This window comes from Lampetra fluviatilis, chromosome 35 (genome assembly GCF_964198595.1).
Source record: "Lampetra fluviatilis chromosome 35, kcLamFluv1.1, whole genome shotgun sequence".
Lineage (NCBI taxonomy): Eukaryota > Metazoa > Chordata > Hyperoartia > Petromyzontiformes > Petromyzontidae > Lampetra > Lampetra fluviatilis.
The window spans coordinates 4,987,308-5,009,106 of record NC_136309.1 but is presented as its reverse complement, the minus strand read 5'-3'; the positions used below and the strand labels follow the sequence as shown (position 1 = coordinate 5,009,106).

At 53.1% G+C, this 21,799-nt stretch overlaps 1 protein-coding gene across 1 annotated transcript; it reads left to right on the top strand.

Moving 5' to 3' along the window:
- Window positions 1–12,136: 12,136 nt before the first annotated feature.
- On the top strand, window positions 12,137–21,156 carry LOC144944698 (uncharacterized). Its single transcript, XM_078873056.1, has 6 exons — window positions 12,137–12,215; window positions 15,678–15,721; window positions 16,507–16,572; window positions 18,702–18,768; window positions 19,626–20,122; window positions 20,567–21,156. The coding sequence occupies exons 1-6, from the start codon at window positions 12,147–12,149 to the stop codon at window positions 20,922–20,924; spliced, it is 1,101 nt and encodes a 366-aa protein (XP_078729182.1). The 5' UTR covers window positions 12,137–12,146; the 3' UTR covers window positions 20,925–21,156.
- Window positions 21,157–21,799: the final 643 nt, after the last annotated feature.

Genomic DNA, 21,799 nt, shown 5'->3' with positions numbered 1-21,799 from the left:
TAAAGGGAGGTAGAGATGGGAGACGTGGGGACGAGGGGGGGGGGAGCTGGGGGATCTAAAGGGGGTAGAGATGGGAGACGTGGGGACGAGGGGGGGGGGGGAGAGCTGGGGGGTCTAAAGGGGGGTAGAGATGGGAGACGTGGGGACGAGAGGGGAGGGGGGCGAGCTGGGGGGGTCTAAAGGGGGTAGAGATTGGAGACGTGGGGACGAGGAGAGGGTTTGGCGAGCTGGGAATGTGAAGGCTGCGAGGTGAGCTGAGAATGATTTCACTCCGTCCGCCACGACGGCACGGGGCTGCTACTCTCTGTGCCTGGCACCGCACGCCATTGCCCTCTGGTGGATGCTTTGGCAGCTGATATCTCTGGGCGTTTGTGTTTGTTGTTGTTTACTTGTTTGTTGTTATTTACTTGTTTGTTGTTTTATTTCTATTTGCTGTTTTTATTTTTATTTAAAGCTTTCGTGACTGCAGGGATTCATCTTCTTGGTTCTTTCGGTAAAGTCACGTAGAAGAGAAGTAATAAAATAATAAAAATAAAACATAATATTATTTTATTACTTCCCTTCTACGTGACTTTACCGAAAGAACCAAGAAGATGTTGCTGTTTTTTTGTTCTTCACTTCGCTGACCCAGGGTCACTCTTGCAGGTGACGACGCTCATCTTCCTCTTCTTCCGAGCAAACAAAACACGCTCGACTCGCGTGATAATGCATCGCAATTCGCTCCCTTGATTTCGCCGCGGTGGTTAGGAGATGTTAACGACCTCGCCTGGTATGCAGGAGTTCGTGGGTTCGATCCCGACCCTGACGCCTGCTGCTGTATATTTGGAGTTTGCGGTCTCTCTCTCATCATCATCACGGTGGCTAGGAGATGTTGACTACCTCGCCTGGTATTCAGGAGGTCGTGGGTCGATCCCGACCTTGACGCCTGCTGCTGTATATTTGGAGTTTGCGTGGTCTCTCTCTCCCCGTAGAGATGTTGACTACCTCGCCTGGTATACAGGAGGTCGTGGGGTTCGATCCCGACCCTGACGCCTGCTGGTGTATATTTGGAGTTTGCGTGTCTCTCTATCTTCCCGTAGAGATGTTGACTACCTCGCCTGGTATGCAGGGGGTCGTGGGTTCGATCCCGACCCTGACGCCTGCTGCTGTATATTTGGAGTTTGCGTGTCTCTCTATCTCCCCGTAGAGATGTTGACTACCTCGCCTGGTATACAGGAGGTCGTGGGCTTGATCCCGACCCTGACGATGCCTGCTGTATATTTGGAGTTTGCGAGTCTCTCTCTCCCAATGGCCGCGTCCTCCGGTTTTCCCCTCCACATTTAGAATGGGACATCACGCGTTCAGAGTATTTGGCTGCTATACATTTCCACGCGATATGCCACTTCGTTGAGCTGTCATCTGCGATCGCCTGGTGACTTCTGAAAAAGAGTTACACAGCTCAGTGCATGGCCTTACACCCGGTAAACAACAAAAAAAGGTTTAGTTTAGTGTCACGTGTGCCGAGCGGGCCTTTCAAAAGACGCTCGCTATAACAGCACTTGCCACAACGGCCGGTTCAAGGCTATCCGGGGTTCATTTGTCACTGTCTTTGTCTCCGAGGGTCGCTGCTGTACCCCCAGCTGCAGAAGAAACAGTATCGCTTTAAGAGCCGCGTTAGATTGCTTAACCACATTAAGGCGGCGCGCTGATGCGGGTATTGATGACAGAGATTTCCCGCAGACTGAGCGAGGCTTAGAGGCGTGTACGGCGCGTCTCGTGTGGCACAGAGACGCGCAGAAGATGCCACGAGACGCCCTCGCATACCCCTGCGTGTGTGTGTGTGACACAGGGAGACACCCAGACTCGCATACCTCTCTCTGTGTTTGTGACACAAAGAGACGAACATACCCTGTGTGTGTGTGTCATTGTGCTTGAATACGTGGCACAGATACAGGGGGAGACACCACGAGACGCCCTCACTCACATACCCCTGCGTGTGTGTGTGTGACACAGGGAGACACCCAGAGACTCGCATACCTCTCTCTGTGTGTGTGACACAAAGAGACGAACATACCCTGTGTGTGTGTGTGTCATTGTGCTTGAGTACGTGGCACAGATACAGGGGGAGACACCACGAGACGCCCTCGCATACCCCTGTGTGTGTGTGACACAAGGAGACACCCAGACTCGCATACCTCTCTCTGTGTGTGTGACACAAAGAGACGAACATACCCTGTGTGTGTGTGTCATTGTGCTTGAGTACGTGGCACAGATACAGGGGGAGACACCACGAGACGCGCTCACTCACATACATCTGCGTGTGTGTGACACAAGAGACACCCAGAGACTCGCATGTCTCTGTGTGTGACACAAAAAGACGAACATACCCTGTGTGTGTGTGTCATTGTGCTTGAGTGTGTGGCACAGAGAGACACCGAGACTCGCAAAGCTCCGTGTGTGTGTGTGTGACACAGGGATACACAAATTCTGCGAGTTTGTGTCAAACACACGCTCACATATACCTGGGTAGGTGGTGTGTGTGAGACTGAACACATACACACATGCCTATTTAGGTGTGTGTGTGTGTGACAGCGCACAGGTATGTGAGTATAGGTATGTGTTTATATGTAGGGCGGACATGCGTGCGAATGTATGTACACGTGTGTGTGTGTACACGTGTGTGAGTGTGTGTGGGGAGCGGTGGTGTAGCGGTTAGCGTGCTGCGCTATGAACCCGGCGATCCGGGTTCGATTCCCTTTCACGGCCAACACCGGTGGCGATTATCTAAACCGGTCCTGGGCCTCCCCTAGATCGACTCAGCCTCAAATGAGTACCTGGTGCGATGTGTAACATCGCAACTGGGGAACCCAGCGAGCCGAGATCAATCCCCTTCAAGCCCCACGTCATTGGCGAATATCTAGACCGGTCCTGGGACTAGCCTAGGTCGACTCAGCCTTAACTAAGTGCCTGGTAACACCTGCAGAGAGCTCTACCAGAGGGTGCTTGGCCTGCTCTTCCCACCTGCCGATCGACTCTTACATTTCAAAGTGCTATGCAGAAGGGCCATTGCATGAAACGTCGCCATTGGTTTGTGTTATAGAGCACACACACACACGTCTACACACACACGCCTGCGTTGACTTTAATTATCGTGTAACCCATTCATGAAATAATCATACTCACTGCTGAGAGTTTTTATTTTATTTTACAGAGACGCGCGCCGTTTAACACGCAGGAGCCTTTCCCGATCGATATTATTCATAACAATAATAAAGGTAAAATTTCGATTTAAAGCTTTCGTGACTGCAGGGATTCATCTTCTTGGTTCTTTCGGTAAAGTCACGTAGAAGGGAAGTAATCAAATAATAAAAATATAATAAATTATTTTATTATATTTTTATTATTTTATTACTATTTATACTTCCCTTCTACGTGACTTTACCGAAAGAACCAATAAGAATAATAAAGGTTTTTGGGTTAGATCGCGTAAGTATAAATGTTGTGTCGTGACCCTCCACCACCCGACACAGCCAATTAGCAAGGGATTTGCCACGTAAACAAAACGCCAATTAGTTGACTACTTCAGCCCACCGGTGTGCTGGAGAGTAAATCCACAACGTTGACAATTTGAGTTGTACGACGTTTCGCTGTCAGTTACATCAACCAGCATCATGGGGCGATTTGCACAGTAATAGTGAAGCCATCCACCCCGCCGTTGTTTCGCAACTTCCCACTGGCGCGCCAGGAGATCGAGCAGAGATGTCGCTGGGCGTGTAAAGTGGTCGGTGTCGAACGAAAATATAAATTATTATCGATAATTATTGATATTTATTATTGATATTTGATCAATAATTATTGATAATCATTGATAAAATATCAATAATTTAGTAGTAGGTGTTTACCCTTTCAACTGGTACAAAAACTGACATCTTTATACAAGGCATCATGCAATAACCACAACACAAGCAGTCAAAATGCAAACAAAAAGAAACAACTCTGATGATGATAATGATATGCACTGTCCTTGAAGTTGATTGGTCCACACCCGAGACAGCTTTTTCTTAGAGCTTAGTCTCCATTGGTGTTGGACCAGATGACGCCAAAAGGCATTTTGACTGCTTGTGTTGTGGTTATTGCAAACATGATGCCTTGTATAAAGGTGTCAGTTTTTGTACCAGTTGAAAGGGTAAAAACCTATTACTATATTTTCCCACTGGTAAAGGAGGTCTCATAGTATATCAAAAAGTATTGATATATTTTCGTTCGACACCGACCACTTTACATATCTAATAATAATTTTTGGACTTAAACCTTTCGTGACTGCAGGAATCCATATTCTTGGTTCTTTCATTCAGACTCTCTTCTCGACAGACCTGTTCTCCACCTGAGGACGGCTGCTTGCGTTGTGGCCGAAACGTCGTGAGAATTATTTTATTGTTTTATTTTTATTATTTCCATTTTACGTGACTTTACCGAAAGAACCAAGAAAAATTTATTGTTTTTATTTTTAATTAAAATTTCATCTTATTGTTGTATTTTATTTTCTTTGTACGTGATTTTACCGAACCAAGAATGTCAATAATTAATTATATTTTCGTACCATCATACACCCTGGACGTCTGCGCTAGCTGCCTGATTTGTTTTTCCACACCCCCCCCACACCCCCGCGAGAATTGTAATTCATCCGCGAGCCACCTGCAGAGAGGAATTCGAGAAACTCAAACCCGGGACTGCCTGGGCGCTGTGGTGGATGCGGTGAAAATAAGCGCGGCCCCCCAAAACAACCCAGAGAAGTTCCAATTCCACGCGACACTTCACAATCGCACAGCTCACAAACAACGCCCGTGACGACGACTTTAACAGGTTCGATCCCTGGCGATCTCGCTCCCTCCCCCCCCTAGGTCGACGCAGCCTCAAATGAGTAACCGAGCACTTCAGATGAGCGCGGTTGGCTTACTACGTACGGTGCGAAAGAAACGCAGCGCGCGTGCAATACAGCACGATGTGTACACGTCGCCGCGAGGGATACAAAGGCGGTCGGGCGTGGTTCTGGCCACACTACCCGCTCGTGCGCTGCACCGGCCTTCAAAGGTGCTCGCTAACGACTTCATGTTCAGCCACTTTTTGTGTTGGTCAGTCTCAGTCCACTGCTGGATGAACCCCTCTGACCCCGTCCCCACTTAACGCCGCGTCTGTCGTTGGGGTGCTTTGAACTTACTTCATCACGATGCTCAGTGCTGCGGGTTGGTGCAATTGTGGGGGGGGGGGGGGGGAGGTTCAGATGGCACTCGGCACTCACGCTCTAAAGCGCCGTGGTGGGGAATGGGGAGGCGCGGTGAGCTAACCGCTGCGCCACCGCTCCCCGCGCTGTCGCTCTCGCGGCCCGCGGGAGCCGCCTGGCGGCCTGGCGGAGACGGCGCAACGCGAGCGGAGCGAGACGCGGGGGGACACGGCGACAAGACAGGGGGGGGGGAGACAGGGGGGGGGGAGAGACACGGGGAGACAGGGGGGAGTGGGGGAGACAGGGGGGGAGGGGGAAGACAGGGGGGGGGAGACAGGGGGGGGGGGAGACACGGGGAGACAGGGGGGAGTGGGGGAGACAGGGGGGGGGAGAGACACGGGGAGACAGGGGGGAGTGGGGGAGACAGGGGGGGGAGGGGGGAGACAGGGGGGGAGGGGGAAGACAGGGGGGGGGAGACAGGGGGGGAGGGGGGGGGAGACAGGGGGGGAGGGGGGGGAGACAGGGGGGAGGAGACGGTGAGACGGGGGGGAGACAGGGGGGGAGGGGGGAGACAGGGGGGAGGGGGGAGACAGGGGGGGGAGACAGGGGGGGGGAGAGACACGGGGAGACAGGGGGGAGTGGGGGAGACAGGGGGGGGGGGAGACAGGGGGGAGGGGGAAGACAGGGGAGGGGGAGACAGGGGGGGAGGGGGGAGACAGGGGGGAGGAGACGGTGAGACGGGGGGGAGACAGGGGGGGAGGGGGGAGACAGGGGGGAGACAGGGGGGGAGACAGGGGGGGGGAGACAGGGGGGGAGACAGGGGGGGAGACAGGGGGGGAGACAGGGGGGAGGAGACGGTGAGACGGGGGGGGAGACAGGGGGGGAGGGGGGAGACAGGTGGGGGGAGACGGGGAGACAGGGAGAGACTGCGATACAGGGGGAGAGACACGGGGAGAGACGCGGGGAGACAGGGGGGGGAGGAGACGGGGAGACAGGGAGAGACACGGGGGAAGACACAGGGAGAGACGCGGGGAGACACGGGGAGGCAGAGGGTGACACAGGGAGACAGCGGGAGAGACAGAGGGAGAGACCGGGGGAGACACACGGAGACAAAGGGAGACACGGGGAGAGACAGGGGGGAGATGGGGAGACACGGGGAGACAGGGAGAGACTGCCAGACAGGGGGGAAGACAGGGAGAGACGCGGGGAGACAGGGAGAGACAGAAGGAGACACAGGGAGACACGGGGAGAGACAGGGGGAGAGACGGGGAGAGACCGGGGGAGACACGAGGAGACAGGGAGACAGGACGGACACAAGGCGATGAGGGGGGGGGGGAGACACACGGAGACAAAGGGAGACCGGGGAGACAGAGAGAGACACGTGAACGTCTCCACCGCCCCCCCCCCCCTCTCTCTACCCCTCCTCTACCCCCCCCCCTTCTACCCCCCCTCTCTCCCCCACCCCCGGGTCTCAATGAGCAAACGCGGCCCACGCATCGATTCGCGGCACATCGATTCCGCCTGCAATAGATTCTAGGGAGAGAAAATCGTTCCAGCGCAGGGTGGCGGCGTTTGATGATGATCACGATGATGATGGTGGTGATGATGATGGTGATGATGATGGTGATGATGATGATGGTGATGATGATGGTGATGATGGTGGTGATGATGATGGTGGTGATGGTGGTGATGATGGTAGTGATGGTGGTAGTGATGGCGATAGTGGGGAACGGCAGTGTAGTGGTTAGCGCTACGCTGCGCTATAAACCCGGCTACCCGAGTTCGATTCCTGCTCGCGGCCAACACCAGTGACGATTATTTGAACCGGTCCTGGGCCTCCCGTAGGTCGAATCAGCCGCAAATGAGCATCTGGTGCGGAGTGTAAACATCGCCATTGGGGAGACAAAGGCGGTCGGGCGTGGGCTGGCCACCCACCCCATCGTGTGCTGTTCCGGCCTTCATAGGTGCTCGCTAACAGCACTTGCCCCAACAGTCTGTTAAGGCTATACCGGGAGATCTTTATCTTTGATCGTGGGGAGCGGTGGTGTAGCGGTTAGCGCGCTGCACTACGAACCCGGTGACCCCAGTTCGATTCTCGCTCACGGCCAACAATATCAGCGACGATTATCTCAACCGCTCCTGGGTATCTCCTAGGTCGACTCAGCCTCAAATGAGTACCTGGTGCGACGTCTAAACATCGCCACTGGGGAGACAAAGGCGGCCGGGCGTGGTGCTGGCCACCCACCCCCTTGCCGTTGCTACTCGCTATCAGCACTTGCCCCGGCATTCTACGATGACAATGACACACCGTGTCAACCCACACGATGTATCCCCCCCCCCCCCCCCCGTATTCTTGTACAGGGAAATTGAGTTTTCAGGTCCATACGGCGTACGGCCGTTTCAATACGAGCACAATACGAGCACAATACGAGCACAATCTGTTTCGTCAATTTGTTTTCGTTTCATCCCTTGTGATGGGACTTTGCAGGATGAACGTTGAGATTTTATGAGGGGCACGCGGTGACCAATAGGGTCTGAGTTGGTCTGTAATAAGGTAGGGCACTGACAAGGTGTTGGGGACCGTCCATAAATGACGTCACGCGATTTTGGAGGAATTTTGACTCCCCCCCCTCCTCGTCACACGGCGTCACAAAAAGTCAGACCCCCCCCCTCAAATATGACGTCAGAAAGCTCTGCCCCCCCCACCCCCAAAATTAAACATGCTTAAAATCGCTTTAAACTATTGCATTGTAGTGCGTATTTAATCTGGCGTTGCACTCTGATGTTGCAGTAGAAAACATTTATTAAAACATCTATTTAATTAAGTAGAACGTGTTGTCTATATTTATTTAAAGTGACGTCACATTTCTCACCCCCCCCCCTCGTCACAAATGTCTGACCCCCCCCCCCCCCGCTAGGTGCGTGACGTCATTTATGGACGGCCCCTATAGCATTTGCCAAATAAGAAATCAATCCGATACACACCTTCTGTTGATAAATTTGGCAATTCGTCTTTAGTACAAGATACGAGTTTTTTAATGTTGTGTATCGTGCCAAATATTACTCCGATTTTTTTGTTTTTCCAAAACTCTGGCTATAGTTTATCAGTTACTCCCGCAATAGATGGTATTTTAAATGTCGTGGATTTACTCTCCAACACACCGGTGCGATGAAGTAGTAAACAAATTGGCGCCTTGCAGGAATCCATATACTCTTTGGTTCTTTCGGTAAAGTCACGTGGGTATAAAATAAAATAAATCACGACGTTTCGAGCTCAACACAAGCGTCCATCGCCAGGTGGGAAAGACTGATGATGGACACTTGTGTTGCGCCTGAATGGCCGTGTCGGGTGGTGGAGGGTTACGACACAACATTTGTACTTACGCCATCTAACCCAAAAAAAAACTTTATTATGAATTATATTGGTCATGAACGCCTACGTGTTCAACTACAGCGAAGGTAATCAAATGAAAAAAAATCTACAAAATAAAACTAAACTATTTTTTTTATATTACCAGGTAAATCCCACTGAGCGAAAAGCTTATTTGTTAGAAGCGACCTGGACACGAATAATATCTCCACAAAGGAGCTTACCACGTGGAAATACACAGCAGCGAGTTAACCTCAATAATCTCTCAACGCATGATTCTACACGTGGAGGATAAATCCTGAAAGACAAGGAGATGAGAAAATCCACGCGTCCACGGGCAGAGAAAGAAGACACGCAAACTCCAAATAAACAGCAGGCGTCAGGGTCGGGATCGAACCGTCGAACCTCCTGCATACCGGGCGAGGACGACATTACACGACTCAGCCCCCTCCACCCCCACGTCTCCCCCCCCCCTCTCCCTCCCCCACTCCCTCCCCCTCTCCCTCCCCCACTCCCACTCCCTCCCCCTCTCCCTCCCCCACTCCCTCTCCTCCCCTCCCCCTCTCCACCCCTCCCCTCTCCACCCCTCCCCTTCCCCTCTCCACCCCTCCCCTCCCCCTCTCCTCCCCTCCCCCTCTCCTCCCGCCCTCCCCTCCCCCTCTCCTCCCCTCCCCCTCTCCCCCTCCCCTCCCCCTCCCCCTCCCCTCCCCCTCCCCTCCCCCTCCCCTCCCCCTCTCCTCCCCTCCCCCTCCCCTCCCCTCCCCTCCCCCTCTCCTCCCCCTCTACCCTCCCCCTCTCCCCCCCTCTCCCTCCCCCACTCCCTCCCCCTCTCCCTCCCCCACTCCCACTCCCACTCCCTCCCCCTCTCCCTCCCCCACTCCCTCTCCCTCTCCTCCCCTCCCCCCTCTCCACCCCTCCCCTCTCCACCCCTCCCCTCCCCCTCTCCTCCCCTCCCCCTCTCCTCCCCCCCTCCCCCTCTCCTCCCCTCCCCCTCTCCTCCCCCTCTCCCCCTCCCCTCCCCTCCCCCTCCCCTCCCCCTCTCCTCCCCCTCCCCCTCCCCTCCCCTCCCCTCCCCCTCTCCTCCCCCTCTACCCTCCCCCTCTACTCCCCCTCCCCTCCCAGCTCGCTCCCCAGCAGCGCTCGTTTACCTGCAGTGCTCGCCTTAATGAGCCAGTGGCGCGGTTTAATTATTCCCTGTGACGTCCGCGTGACGTTCGCGAACATCCCCCCCACACCCCCTCCCCACTCACACCCCACTACCGTCAATGGACCCCGTGCGAGAGTGTTGGGGGAGCGGTGGCGCAGTGGTTAGCGCAGCAGTGAGCTGGGAACTCTGCAAATCGACGAGGTTGGGCGCGAAAGAAGTGCGACTCGCGGTAACAAACAAACGTCCACCCGCACCCACCAGCCTGGTGAAGTATGGTCAAACGACTCACGAAGTCCATAGGACAGCGTGTTGGTGGCGGGTCTTCATCCAGCAGTGGATTGAGAAAAGGCTGCGTATTATTATTTGTATGTAAGCAGCGCCCTTTAAATGTAAATGATAGCGCGCGTTTCTTTTATGCTGATAATGTTATTGCCCGATAGCTGCTGATTATATTCATATCAAGATAGATGATGATGATGATGGTTAGTGGACGAGATGATGATGATGCTGAACACGACCGTATGATCACGGTGATTGGAACAATGATGATTTGTTGATGATTAAAACTGTTATAATAAATTAGCTGTGACGGTCCCACCTGATGACGGAGACTTGTGTTGCCTCCGAAACGTCGTGATTTATTATTTAATTTCTATTATTACTTTCAGTAATTTTTAATTTTATTTTTTACCTACGTGACTTTACCGAAAAAGAGTATAAATCCTTGCAGTCACGAAAGCTTCAAATCTAGAAATAATAAATTATCATGTTGAACATGCATAATGGCCATGATGATGATGCTTTTGTGATGACGATGACAATTTAAATGATGACGCTCATGATTATTATGATGGCGATATTCTACTAATCGTGGGGGGCAGTGTGCATTGTATTTTTTTTAGGATGGGGGGGGGGGTCTGAATGCATTGGGTTTGCGTAACTCTTAGCGTCATGACGTCTCCCGGCACAAGCACAGTGCGTGATGACGTCACAGGACAACGTATGACATCACTCCACGTTCCAGCGCTTGCACCGACAGTCCAATGCACACGCAAAGACAAAGGTCGCCCGTGAAGCCTCTGAACTGGTGGGGCAAGTGCTGTTGCGAGCAGCACCTATGCAGGCCGGTACGGCACACGAAGGGGTGGGTGGCCAGCTCCACGTTTTGATACACGCACACACGGCCGTAGAGACACGCGCGCACCCATAGCGACATATACCAACACACACAGGCACACACACACCCATAGCGACGTATACCAACACACACAGGCACACACACACCCATAGCGACATAAACCGACACACACAGAGGCACACACACACCCATAGCGACATATACCAACACACACAGAGGCACACACACACCCATAGCGACATATACCGACACACACAGAGGCACACACACACCCATAGCGACATATACCGGCACACACAGAGGCGCACGCACACCCATAGCGACATATACCAACACACACACAGGCACACACACACCCATAGCGACATATACCAACACACACAGAGGCACACACACACCCATAGCGACATATACCGGCACACACAGGCACACACACACCCATAGCGACATATACCGACACACACAGAGGCACACACACACCCATAGCGACATATACCGACACACACAGAGGCACACACACACCCATAGCGACATATACCAACACACACAGAGGCACACGCACACCCATAGCGACATATACCAACACACACACAGGCACACACACACCCATAGCGACATAAACCGACACACACAGAGGCACACACACACCCATAGCGACATATACCAACACACACAGAGGCACACACACACCCATAGCGACATATACCGGCACACACAGAGGCACACGCACACCCATAGCTACATATACCAACACACACACAGGCACACACACACCCATAGCGACATACGTATAACACACGAGCACACGCAGAGACACGCACAGAGACGCATGCACACACGCACACATTGACAGACACGCGGACACACACACACACATAGACACGCGCGCTCCCGAGAAGACAGAGACATACACACGCACGCAGCACACACACAGCACAGAGAAGACACACAGAGAATAGACACACACAGAGAAGACACACACACAGAGAAGACACACACACAGAGAGAAGACACACACACGGCACAGAGAAAGGAATATTCATGCGCGCGCGCGCGCGCACGCACACACAGCAGTAAAGCGGCTCGAATCGAACGCAAAAAGCCGAAGGAATTTGGAATGTAAATGGGGAATATTTTTTTGTTGTTGTTATTCTCATCATCATCATCATAGCAAATTGCACGCTTCGATTTATTTAATAATTTATTCCGCTCGCTGTTGCGGGCGCTGGCGGGGAGGGCAAGAGGGGGGATTTTGCGAGTAATTTATTGGTGCGTCTCCGAGCGGGCTGACATGGAGCTGTCGGCGGTGGGGGAGCAGGTATTTGCCGTGGAGCAAATTCAGAAGAAACGCGTCAGGAAGGTGAGCAAGCAGCAGCTGCAGCAGGAGGATGAATGGCGGTGGGTGGGTGGGTAGGGGGGTGCTTCTTAACATCGTGCCAGCAAGCAGAGTGCATAGTATTGTCTTTGTGTGTGTGTTGTCGCTGTGTGTGTGTGAGAGAGAGAGCGGTGGTTGTAGCGGTGAGCTACGGCTGTGTCTGTGAACACCGGCTATGGCCACGCACAGACGATTATCTGAAACGGTCCTGCGCCTCTCCTAGGTCGACTCAGCCTCAAATGAGTACCCGGTGCGGTGTGTAAGCATCGCCGCTGGGGAGGAGACAAAGGCGGCCGGGCGTGGTACTGACCACCCGCCCACCCACTCGTGTGCCGTGTCGGCCCTTGATCGGTGCTACTCGTTAACAGCGCCTGCCCCAACAGTCTGTTGAGGCTACACGGGGGATCTTTGTCTTTGTGTGTGTTATTTGCCTTTTGTGCGCGCGCGCGTGTTTATTGTGTGGAGGAGAGCGGTCGTGTGCAGCGGTTAACGCGCCGCGCTACGGACCCGGCGACCCTGGTGCCATTACCACCAACCCCCACCACCAACCAACCACCACCACCAACCAACCAACCACCACCAACAACCACCACCACCAACCAACCACCATCACCACCAACCACCCACAACCACCACCACCACCACGAACCAACCACCACCAACCAACACTCACCACCAACCAACCACCACCACCAACCAACCACCACCACCAACCAACCACCACCACCAACCAACCACCACCAACAACCACCACCAACCACCACCACCAACCACCACCACCGTCGGCGATTATTTGCACCGATCCTGGCCCTCCCCCTAGATCAACTAGGCCTTAAACGAGTACCCGGTGCGCTGGATTATATAAATATCAGCGTTGGGGAGACAAAGGCGGCCGGGCGTGGTGCTACCCGCCCTCGCGTGCCGTGCCGGCCTGAATAACGAGCCTCGCTTGACAGCACTTGCCCCAACAGTCTGTTGAGGGCTACACGGGTGATCTTTGTCTCATTGTCTTTGTGTGCGTCTCAGTGTGCTTGCTTGGGTGTTATTTTGTATGTCGATGTGTATGCATGTACGGTGTGTGTCTGTCTCCTTGTATTGTGTGTGTGGGTAATATGTATTGTGTCCATGTGTGTATGCATGTCAGCGTGTGAATGTCCGTGTGTGTGTGTTAATGTTGGGGAGCGGTGGTGTAGCGGTTAGCGCTACGCTCCGCTATGAACCCGGCGACCCGGGTTCGATTCCCGCTCACGGCCAACACCGGTGACGATTATCTGAGCCGGTCCTCGGCCTCCCCTAGGTCAACCCAGCCTCAAATGAGCACCGGGTGCGATGTGTTAATATCGCCACGAGGGAGCCAAAGGCGGCCCGGCGTGGTGTTGGCCACCCACCCATTCGTGTGCCGTGCCGGCCTTCATAGGTGCTCGCTAACAGCACTTGCCCCTACAGTCTGTTACAGGCTATAAGGGGGATCTTTGTCTGTGTTCATGTGCGGCTGTGCATGTCAAATTGTGCGCGTGTGTCTTGTGACATGTGCCTGTGGGCAATTGTCCATGTATATACAGTATACTATTATGTACGTCGGTATGCCTGGCTGTATGTATGTCTTCTTACGTGTCTGTGTCTATTACGTGTGTCTATACGTATGTCTGTACGTGTGTGTCAGTACGTGTGTGTCTGTACGTGTGTGTCTGTACGTGTGTCTGTACGTGTGTGTCGGCCAACGTGTGTGTGTTTGTCTATGTGCATATGCACGAGTGTCGGTCTGTGTGTGTCTGCAAGCGTGTGTCTGTTGAATCCTCTTGTGTGTTCATATGTCTGTCGACCTGCGTGTCTTCGTATGTGTCTGTGCCAAAGCGTGTCCGTGTATGCCCGTGTCTCTTTGCGTGTGACTTATTATGTCTCTGCGTACGTATCACTGTGTACGTCTTTACGTGCCCGTGTGTCAGTGTATGTGTCTTAACGTGTGTCCTTGTGCGTGTATTCTTTCATGCGTGTCGTTGTGTCTGTGTGTGTCTGGGAGGGAGCAGTAGCGTCGTAGTTCGCGCCTTTGACCAAGAACTCCGGCCACATAAGTTCGATTCCCGACCACTGCTCACATCAGCAGCGAATTATATCTGCACCGGTCTCATAGGACGACTTCGACTTAAACGAGCACTTACAGTGCGAATAAACATCACAACTGGGGAGACAAAGGCGGTCGAGAGTAATGCTATCCACAACACCCCCCTCTATAGCACCGTGCTCGCAGGTGCTGCGATTACGGCACTTGTCCCAACGGTCTATGAAGGCTACCCGGGGGATCTTTGTTAATGTGTGTGCGTGGGTGGAAGTAGAATTATCACACGCGCGCACACCATATAAAGATCCCCCGTGTAGCTTTAAATACTGGAAGGGGAAAGGGTGTTTGTTTGTTCCACGTCACGCATGCGCGCGCATGCCATCTCGTCTATACCAAGTACAATCATCATAACGGCTGAGTCGACCTAGGGGATGCCCGGGGAAAAAATATTGCAGGCGTTATTTTACATTGAGGTTGTCTCGCATGAACGGGAATCCAACCTTTGGTGGCCCACAGTTCTGAGTTGATGAACGAGTTGGTCTAATGACCTACGATGATGATGATACATGAAATGGTCTTATGATGATGATGATTTAATGATTTTAAACAAGAAAATGACAGAGCAGCAGGAATCCATGCCGTGCCTCCACATTTAATAAAACACTCAATCGGCCGATTTCCTTGCCAAACCCGCAGATTATTCTCATCGGCATTTGGTTTGAGCACGCAAAAACCCCTAGACCGGCATCGACCTTACTGCTCTCATCAGCAGTCGGGCTTTGTTAACCAAGCGAATTATCGTCATGTAATTACCCCCCCCCCCCTTTTTATTTTAGTATCAGTATTCATGGTATTATTACAATTCAAGGTCACGGCCATTGCCAGAGTGATGGCAGTTGACTGGATTACTGATGATCCTGCAGATTGCTGATGACCGAATGGGCGACGTCAATGATTTCCTTGTCGCTCTTCGATGATGGCGATTATTTCTGTAGAACATCAACAGGAATGCAAGTTCGCCATTCTGAAAACGATCATATTGATACATTACGGTCCGATGAAGTTCGATGAATGATAATGGCAATGGAAATGCAAGTGGTGGTGATGCGTTGATGATGGTGGTGGTGGTAGCGATGATGGCGTTACAAACAGCAGTGGTTATGATCGTAGTGTTAACTGATGCTTATTGGTGTTAAGTGGTGATAATTGTCAAACCCACACATGTTGATTATTGCTTTTTAACTCCTGACGATGACGGTACAACAGGGGATCACGTTGACGATCGTAGTGGTGGCACTACTGGACTAATTGACGATGATGATGGATGTAGTGACCCCCTTTATCGATGACGATTATGGTGATTGTCAATTATTGATCACGATGCGCAGGGTCGTGTGGAGTATCTGGTGAAGTGGCGAGGATGGGCTCCCAGGTGAATCGTGCATCACCATCGCACGCATCAACATATCACATCGATTTTTGTCAAAATCTTACAGTTCACCTGCGTCGAGGACTCGCACCACCACCAGCACTGTGGGTGACAACAAGACTCACCTATTCACTCAACCTCTCATTCACTCACGTTCTCACACTCCCACCGACTTACCCACCCACTCACTAATCCCACGACACTACGGACCGGGCCATAAGAAGACACTCACTCAACCTCTCATTCACTCACGTTCTCACACTCCCAACGACTCACTCACCCACTCACTCACCCACCCACTCACCCACCCACCCACTCACTCACTCACCCACCCACCCACCCACTCTCACTCACCCACCCACTCACTCATCCCACGATACTACGGGCCGGGCCATAAGAAGACACTCACTCATCCTCTCATTCACTCACGTTCTCACACTCCCAACGACTCACTCACCCACCCACTCACTCACCCACCCACTCACTCACTCACCCACCCACTCACTCACTCACTCACCCACTCACTCACTCACTCACCCACTCACTCACTCACTCACCCACCCACCCACCCACTCACTCACCCACTCACTCACCCACTCACCCACCCACCCACCCACTCACCCACCCACCTACTCACACACCCACCCACTCACCCACCCACCCACTCACCCACCCACCCACTCGCCCGACACGCTCACCACACTGAACTTGTTTCGCACCGCACGTAGCCAAAGCGCGCTAATCGGAGGCGCGATGCCGCTTGGCACCGCTCGCTGTTGTCTGCGCAGGCACAACACGTGGGAACCCGAAGAGAACATCCTCGATCCACGACTCGTGGTCGCCTTTGAAGAAAGGTCTCTCGTTGTTAAGATACCGTATGCTCCACATTGTGAGACGCTCTGGAAATTAAGACGCTCTGGAAAGTTAGACCCCCCCTCCCACCCCGCAAAACCTGTGCCCGGTGTCAATAAAGAATAAAGGTCCACAAATTCGGCCACACACACACATAGCGTCCGAATTATAAAACTCGCCAACCCAACCATCCCTGACTCCCCCCCCCCCCCCGGACCTTTGCTTTAAAATTCAGGGAGAAAAGTGCATCTTATAGTCGAGGCAATGCGGTGATAATGTTAAGGCGTTTTGGTTGATGTTATTGCTAATGACACGATTTGATGATGGTGAGAATGATAACGATGAATTTCACGAGGACTATGATGACGATGATGACTTTTTAAGGGGATGTTGGCGAATCTGTGATGACGAAGACGGTGAATGATGCTGATTATGAGGGGTTTGAAGGATGATGGTGAAATTCTTGGTTCTTTCGGTAAAGTCACGTAGAAGGTAAATAATAAAAATAAAACAATTAAATTCTCACGACGTTTCGATTGTAACACAAACAATCATCATCAGGTGTAAAAACCACAGCAAGAAAATTTGAAAAAAAAACGCCAAATTTGAAAGTGACGTTTTTTTTTCAAATTGGGCGTTTTTTTCTAATTTTCTTGATGTGGTTTTCACACCTGATGATGATTGCTTGTGTTCCAATCGAAACGTCGTGAGAATTTTAATGTTTAATTTTAATTATTTTATTATTTCCCTTCTACGTGACTTTACCGAAAGAACCAAGAAGATGAATCCCTGCAGTCACGAAAGCTTTAAATCGATGATGGTGATGTTGACTTTGAATGGATGACGACCGTGGTGGTGGTGGTGTGGCGAAGATGACATTGAATATCACGTGAAAAAAAGAATGAATTATCGTGCAAAATGTGAGAACTGGGAAGGTGATTAAATTTGAATCTATTTTGAATGAAGGGTGATGGTGTCGTGATGACAATGTTGAATGTATGACGATGACTCGAAAACAGTCGTTGACGATTGTGATTGTTGATGTCTCCGAACGGATGCCGACGAAGACTTTGAATGATGACGATGCTGCTGGTGGTGGTTGTGATCAGTGTCACGTGGTTGATGACGACTGAATGATGACGTTCCTTCTGTGGTGGTTGTGATCTGTCACGTGGTTGATGACGAGTCTTCTGGTGGTGGTTGTGATGAGTGTCACGTGGTTGATGACGACTTTGCATGACGTTACTTGCGGTTGTGATGAGTGTCACATGGTTCATGACGAGGCTTCTGGTGGTGGTTGTGATGAGTGTCACGTGGTTGATGACGACTTTGAATGATGACGATGCTTCTGGTGGTGGTTGTGATCAGTGTCACGTGGTTGATGACGACTGAATGATGACGTTCCTTCTGTGGTGGTTGTGATCTGTCACGTGGTTGATGACGAGTCGTCTGGTGGTGGTTGTGATGAGTGTCACGTGGTTAATGACGACTTTGCATGACGTTGCTTGCGGTTGTGATGAGTGTCACATGGTTCATGACGAGGCTTCTGGTGGTGGTTGTGATGAGTGTCACGTGGTTGATGACGACTTTGAATGATGACGATGCTTGTGGTTGTGATGAGTGTCACGTGGTTGATGACGCTTCTGGTGGTGGTTGTGATGAGTGTCACGTGGTTGATGACGACTTTGAATGATGACGACTTTGAATGACGTTGCTTCTGGTGGTGGTTGTGATGTCACGAGGTTAATGACGAGGCTCCTGGTGGTGGTTGTGATGAGTGTCACGTGCTTGATGACGACTTTGAATGATGACGTTGCTTGCGGTTGTGATGAGTGTCACGTGGTTGATGACGCTCCTGGTGGTGGTTGTGATGAGTGTCACGTGGTTGATGACGACTTTGATTGATGACGATGCTTCTGGTGGTGGTTGTGATGTCACGTGGTTGATGACGCTTCTGGTGGTGGTTGTGACCAGTGTCACGTGGTTGATGACGACTTTGAATGACGACGTTGCTTGTGGTGGTTGTGATCAGTGTCACGTGGTTGATGATGATGAATGCACTCTGAATGGATGCTGATGCTGCCGATGGTGGTGGTTGTTGATTCTGCTGCCGATGATACCAAACGCACAGGGAGCAGAGGGAGCGAGTATTTGGCCTACACAAGCGGGGTCCAAAGCCACGCCGCCTCCTGCTGCAGGTAACGAAACTACCGCTACACCAACCATCACTAACAACAAAACCACCATCCCTACCACCACTACAAAGATTCCCCGTATAGCATTTAAAGGAATGTTGGGGCAAATGCTAAAGCAAACACCTATTAAGGCCGGCGCAGGGGTGGGGGGGTAGCCGTCTTTGTCTCCCCGATGCTGTTTACACACCGCGCCACGTACACATTTAAGGCTGAGTCGACCTAAGGGGTAGGGGGGGGGCACAGGGCGGGTTCAGAAATTCGTCACCGATGTTGGCTGTGGGTCGTTGGGTTGGTAGCGCTGTGCGCTAACCACTGCGCCACCAAAACACCATCGACTACATCACTACAGCGACATTCTCACAGCGCGGCTGCTGCATCACCTGACGGTGCCGGTCGCCACCATCACCGAAACGTCGTCCCCAATGCACAACATTTTGCGAGATCGTTCTACACCACACCGGTGCGCTGCTGATGCCAGTGATGAACTCGGGCACGTTTGTTCATCACGTGACTTCACTCGTTGGCCGTGCCGGGTGGAGGAGGGTTTTTACGACACGCAATCGTGGATACTAAAATCAATCGTGATATTGCTCGACAAAGCCTACGGATTAAACGCGTCTGGCCTTGGTCTGCGAATAAAGACGATAACCGTATTCACACAGCCCGTTACCTGCACATCTCAGAATCAATATTCACACCGGAGGAATCCGATGAGCTATAAAGCTTTTTTTCCCACAGATGTGCAGTAGGTCTTCTTAATGAACTCCGCCCCCCACGACTCCCCCATCCCTTTCACTGCCCCCCACCCCACCACTGCCCGCTCCTCCCCTCCCCGGCAACCCCACCCCCTGGCCCCGCAGCCGGCACCGTCGCCTCTGGTTGCCCACGCACGCTACCCGCTGCTCGGATATCGCCGGTTCCCTGCATCGCCACCAGCCGTGCCACCACGCTTCAAGCAGCAGAGCGTGGTGCCGGGCTCGGCTCCCGGTGTCGGCGTCACCACCGTCCGACCCTCCACCCCGAATCGGCAACAGCAGCAACAGCCGCCGCCGCCGCAGCCGCCGCCGCTTGCCCCTTCCTCTGGACTCGAATTCGGCCGCGGTTCCGGCTACGGTTACGGATTCGGCCAAAACCGCGGCGTAGCAAAGGGCGGCGACGCGAGCCGGGATCGAACCCAGACGCCGCAGCTCGGCGGCGCGGAGGGCGGCCGACCGGAGACGCTGCCGGCGCGCGAGAAAGCGGCGACGGGGCGATGCGAGCGCGAGGCCGGGGCGCTACGGCAACACGAGCGGCAGCAGCACCACCACGAGCGGCATCAGCAGGAGCGGCATCAGCTGCAGTGGCAGCAGCAGGATGAGTGGCAGCAGCAGCAGCAGAAGCGGAAAAAAAAGCGACTCAGGGACAAACAGAAGCGACACCGACACAAGCTACAGCTGCAGCTGCACCGGCTGCAGCTCCAGCTACAGCAAAAGCAGCAGGAGACGCAGCAGCAGATAGGACAGCAGGAGACGCAGAAACATGGGCAGGAGACACAGCAGCAGCATCAGGAAAAGCATCATCATCAGAAGCAGCAGCATAATCAGAAGCAGCAGCAGCATCAGAAGCAGAAGCAGCAGCATCAGAAGCAGCAGCAGAAACATCAGGAGCAGCAGCAGCAACATAAGGATCAGCAGCAAAATAAGGAGCAGCAGCAGCAACTTGAGCAACAGCAGCAACAACATCAAGAGACGCAGCCAAAACAGGGCAGCACTTGCACCGACTCCCATAATCAAGAGCAGCCCATCGACCTGAGCTGTCTCAGTGGAAACGGCTCCAACCAGCTCCCGGCAAGAGGGGTCTCTCCGAGTCAAGGGCACGGCCAAGTGCAAGGGGAGGAGCACGACCACGAGTTGGATGGACGCGAGGCCTCGGTCGACGACGGAGTGCTGACGTCCAGCTCCGACTGCGGATCGGAGCCAGGAGCGGACACGAAACACGAGGAAGGGTCCGGGATCGAACGGGGACCCCGGTTCCCGTGGCTGTGGGGCTTCGCCGAGGCGTCGGCGGCAGCGGTGGGCGTCACGGACGTGACCGTCACGGACGTGACGACGAACCTGCTCACCGTCACGGTGCGCGAGTCTCTGTGCGAACGCGGGTTTTTCAGGAGCAGACCCATGTAGCCGGGCGGGCGGGGGAAGGGGGGTCTCACTGGTAGACATAGTGGGGGCACGCGACTGTTGAGAACGAGGCGTGCATGATTTCCCAGACCTGTGCGTCCCCCACCCCCACCCCACACACTTGGCTGAGCCGAGTTCGACACGGTGGCATGAAACTAATCGAGATGGCTCACGCTGGGGGCCCGACACTGGCCGTCAGCATCATCCGTGCACGCCTCCCTCGGAAAGCTGAACTCTTCTGCGAGGTGCTGTGGCCGCCGAAGCTTGTCGCTGGATGCGAAGAGCATCTCTCGTCTGCCTCGCGTGTGGCGGCCGCCAGAGTTTGTGTGCGCTGGCGGCGAAGAGGACAATATAAGTCCTGGTCACTGGCAGAGGTCCCCTCTCTTCTACCCTCATCTTGTTCGGCCGGGCAATTGAGCGGTGTACATGGGGAGGGGGCTGTCGCACACACAGGCAGCTACTTGCGGAGGCACAGGCGGGCTGCTGAGTTAGCAGAGTACCGGAGATGGAGACGAAAGTCGAGTCACATCGCAGGACGCACGTGTGGCTAAGCTGACAAGGCGTGCTACTAACCCATTGGCCGCTCCACACGCTAGTATCCGCAGCCTAAGTGCCATCAAACGCCATGTGCCCCGTGAAGTCATCTCTCTGTGCAGCTTGAAACCGAATTAAATATGAAACACTTCTGAGGACAAACGCATGCTGCAAAGCGTTACAAGTTAACGATGCGTATGCATGCTTTTTCTTCCTTTGTTTTCACATTAATGGACCGTACACAACTCGTACGAGACAGCTTAGGTGTGTTGGCCACAGCTCCACGTTCATTTTGGGGTGTTTGTCTTCCTTAGATGCACTCATTATTTATAACAGTTGCTGCG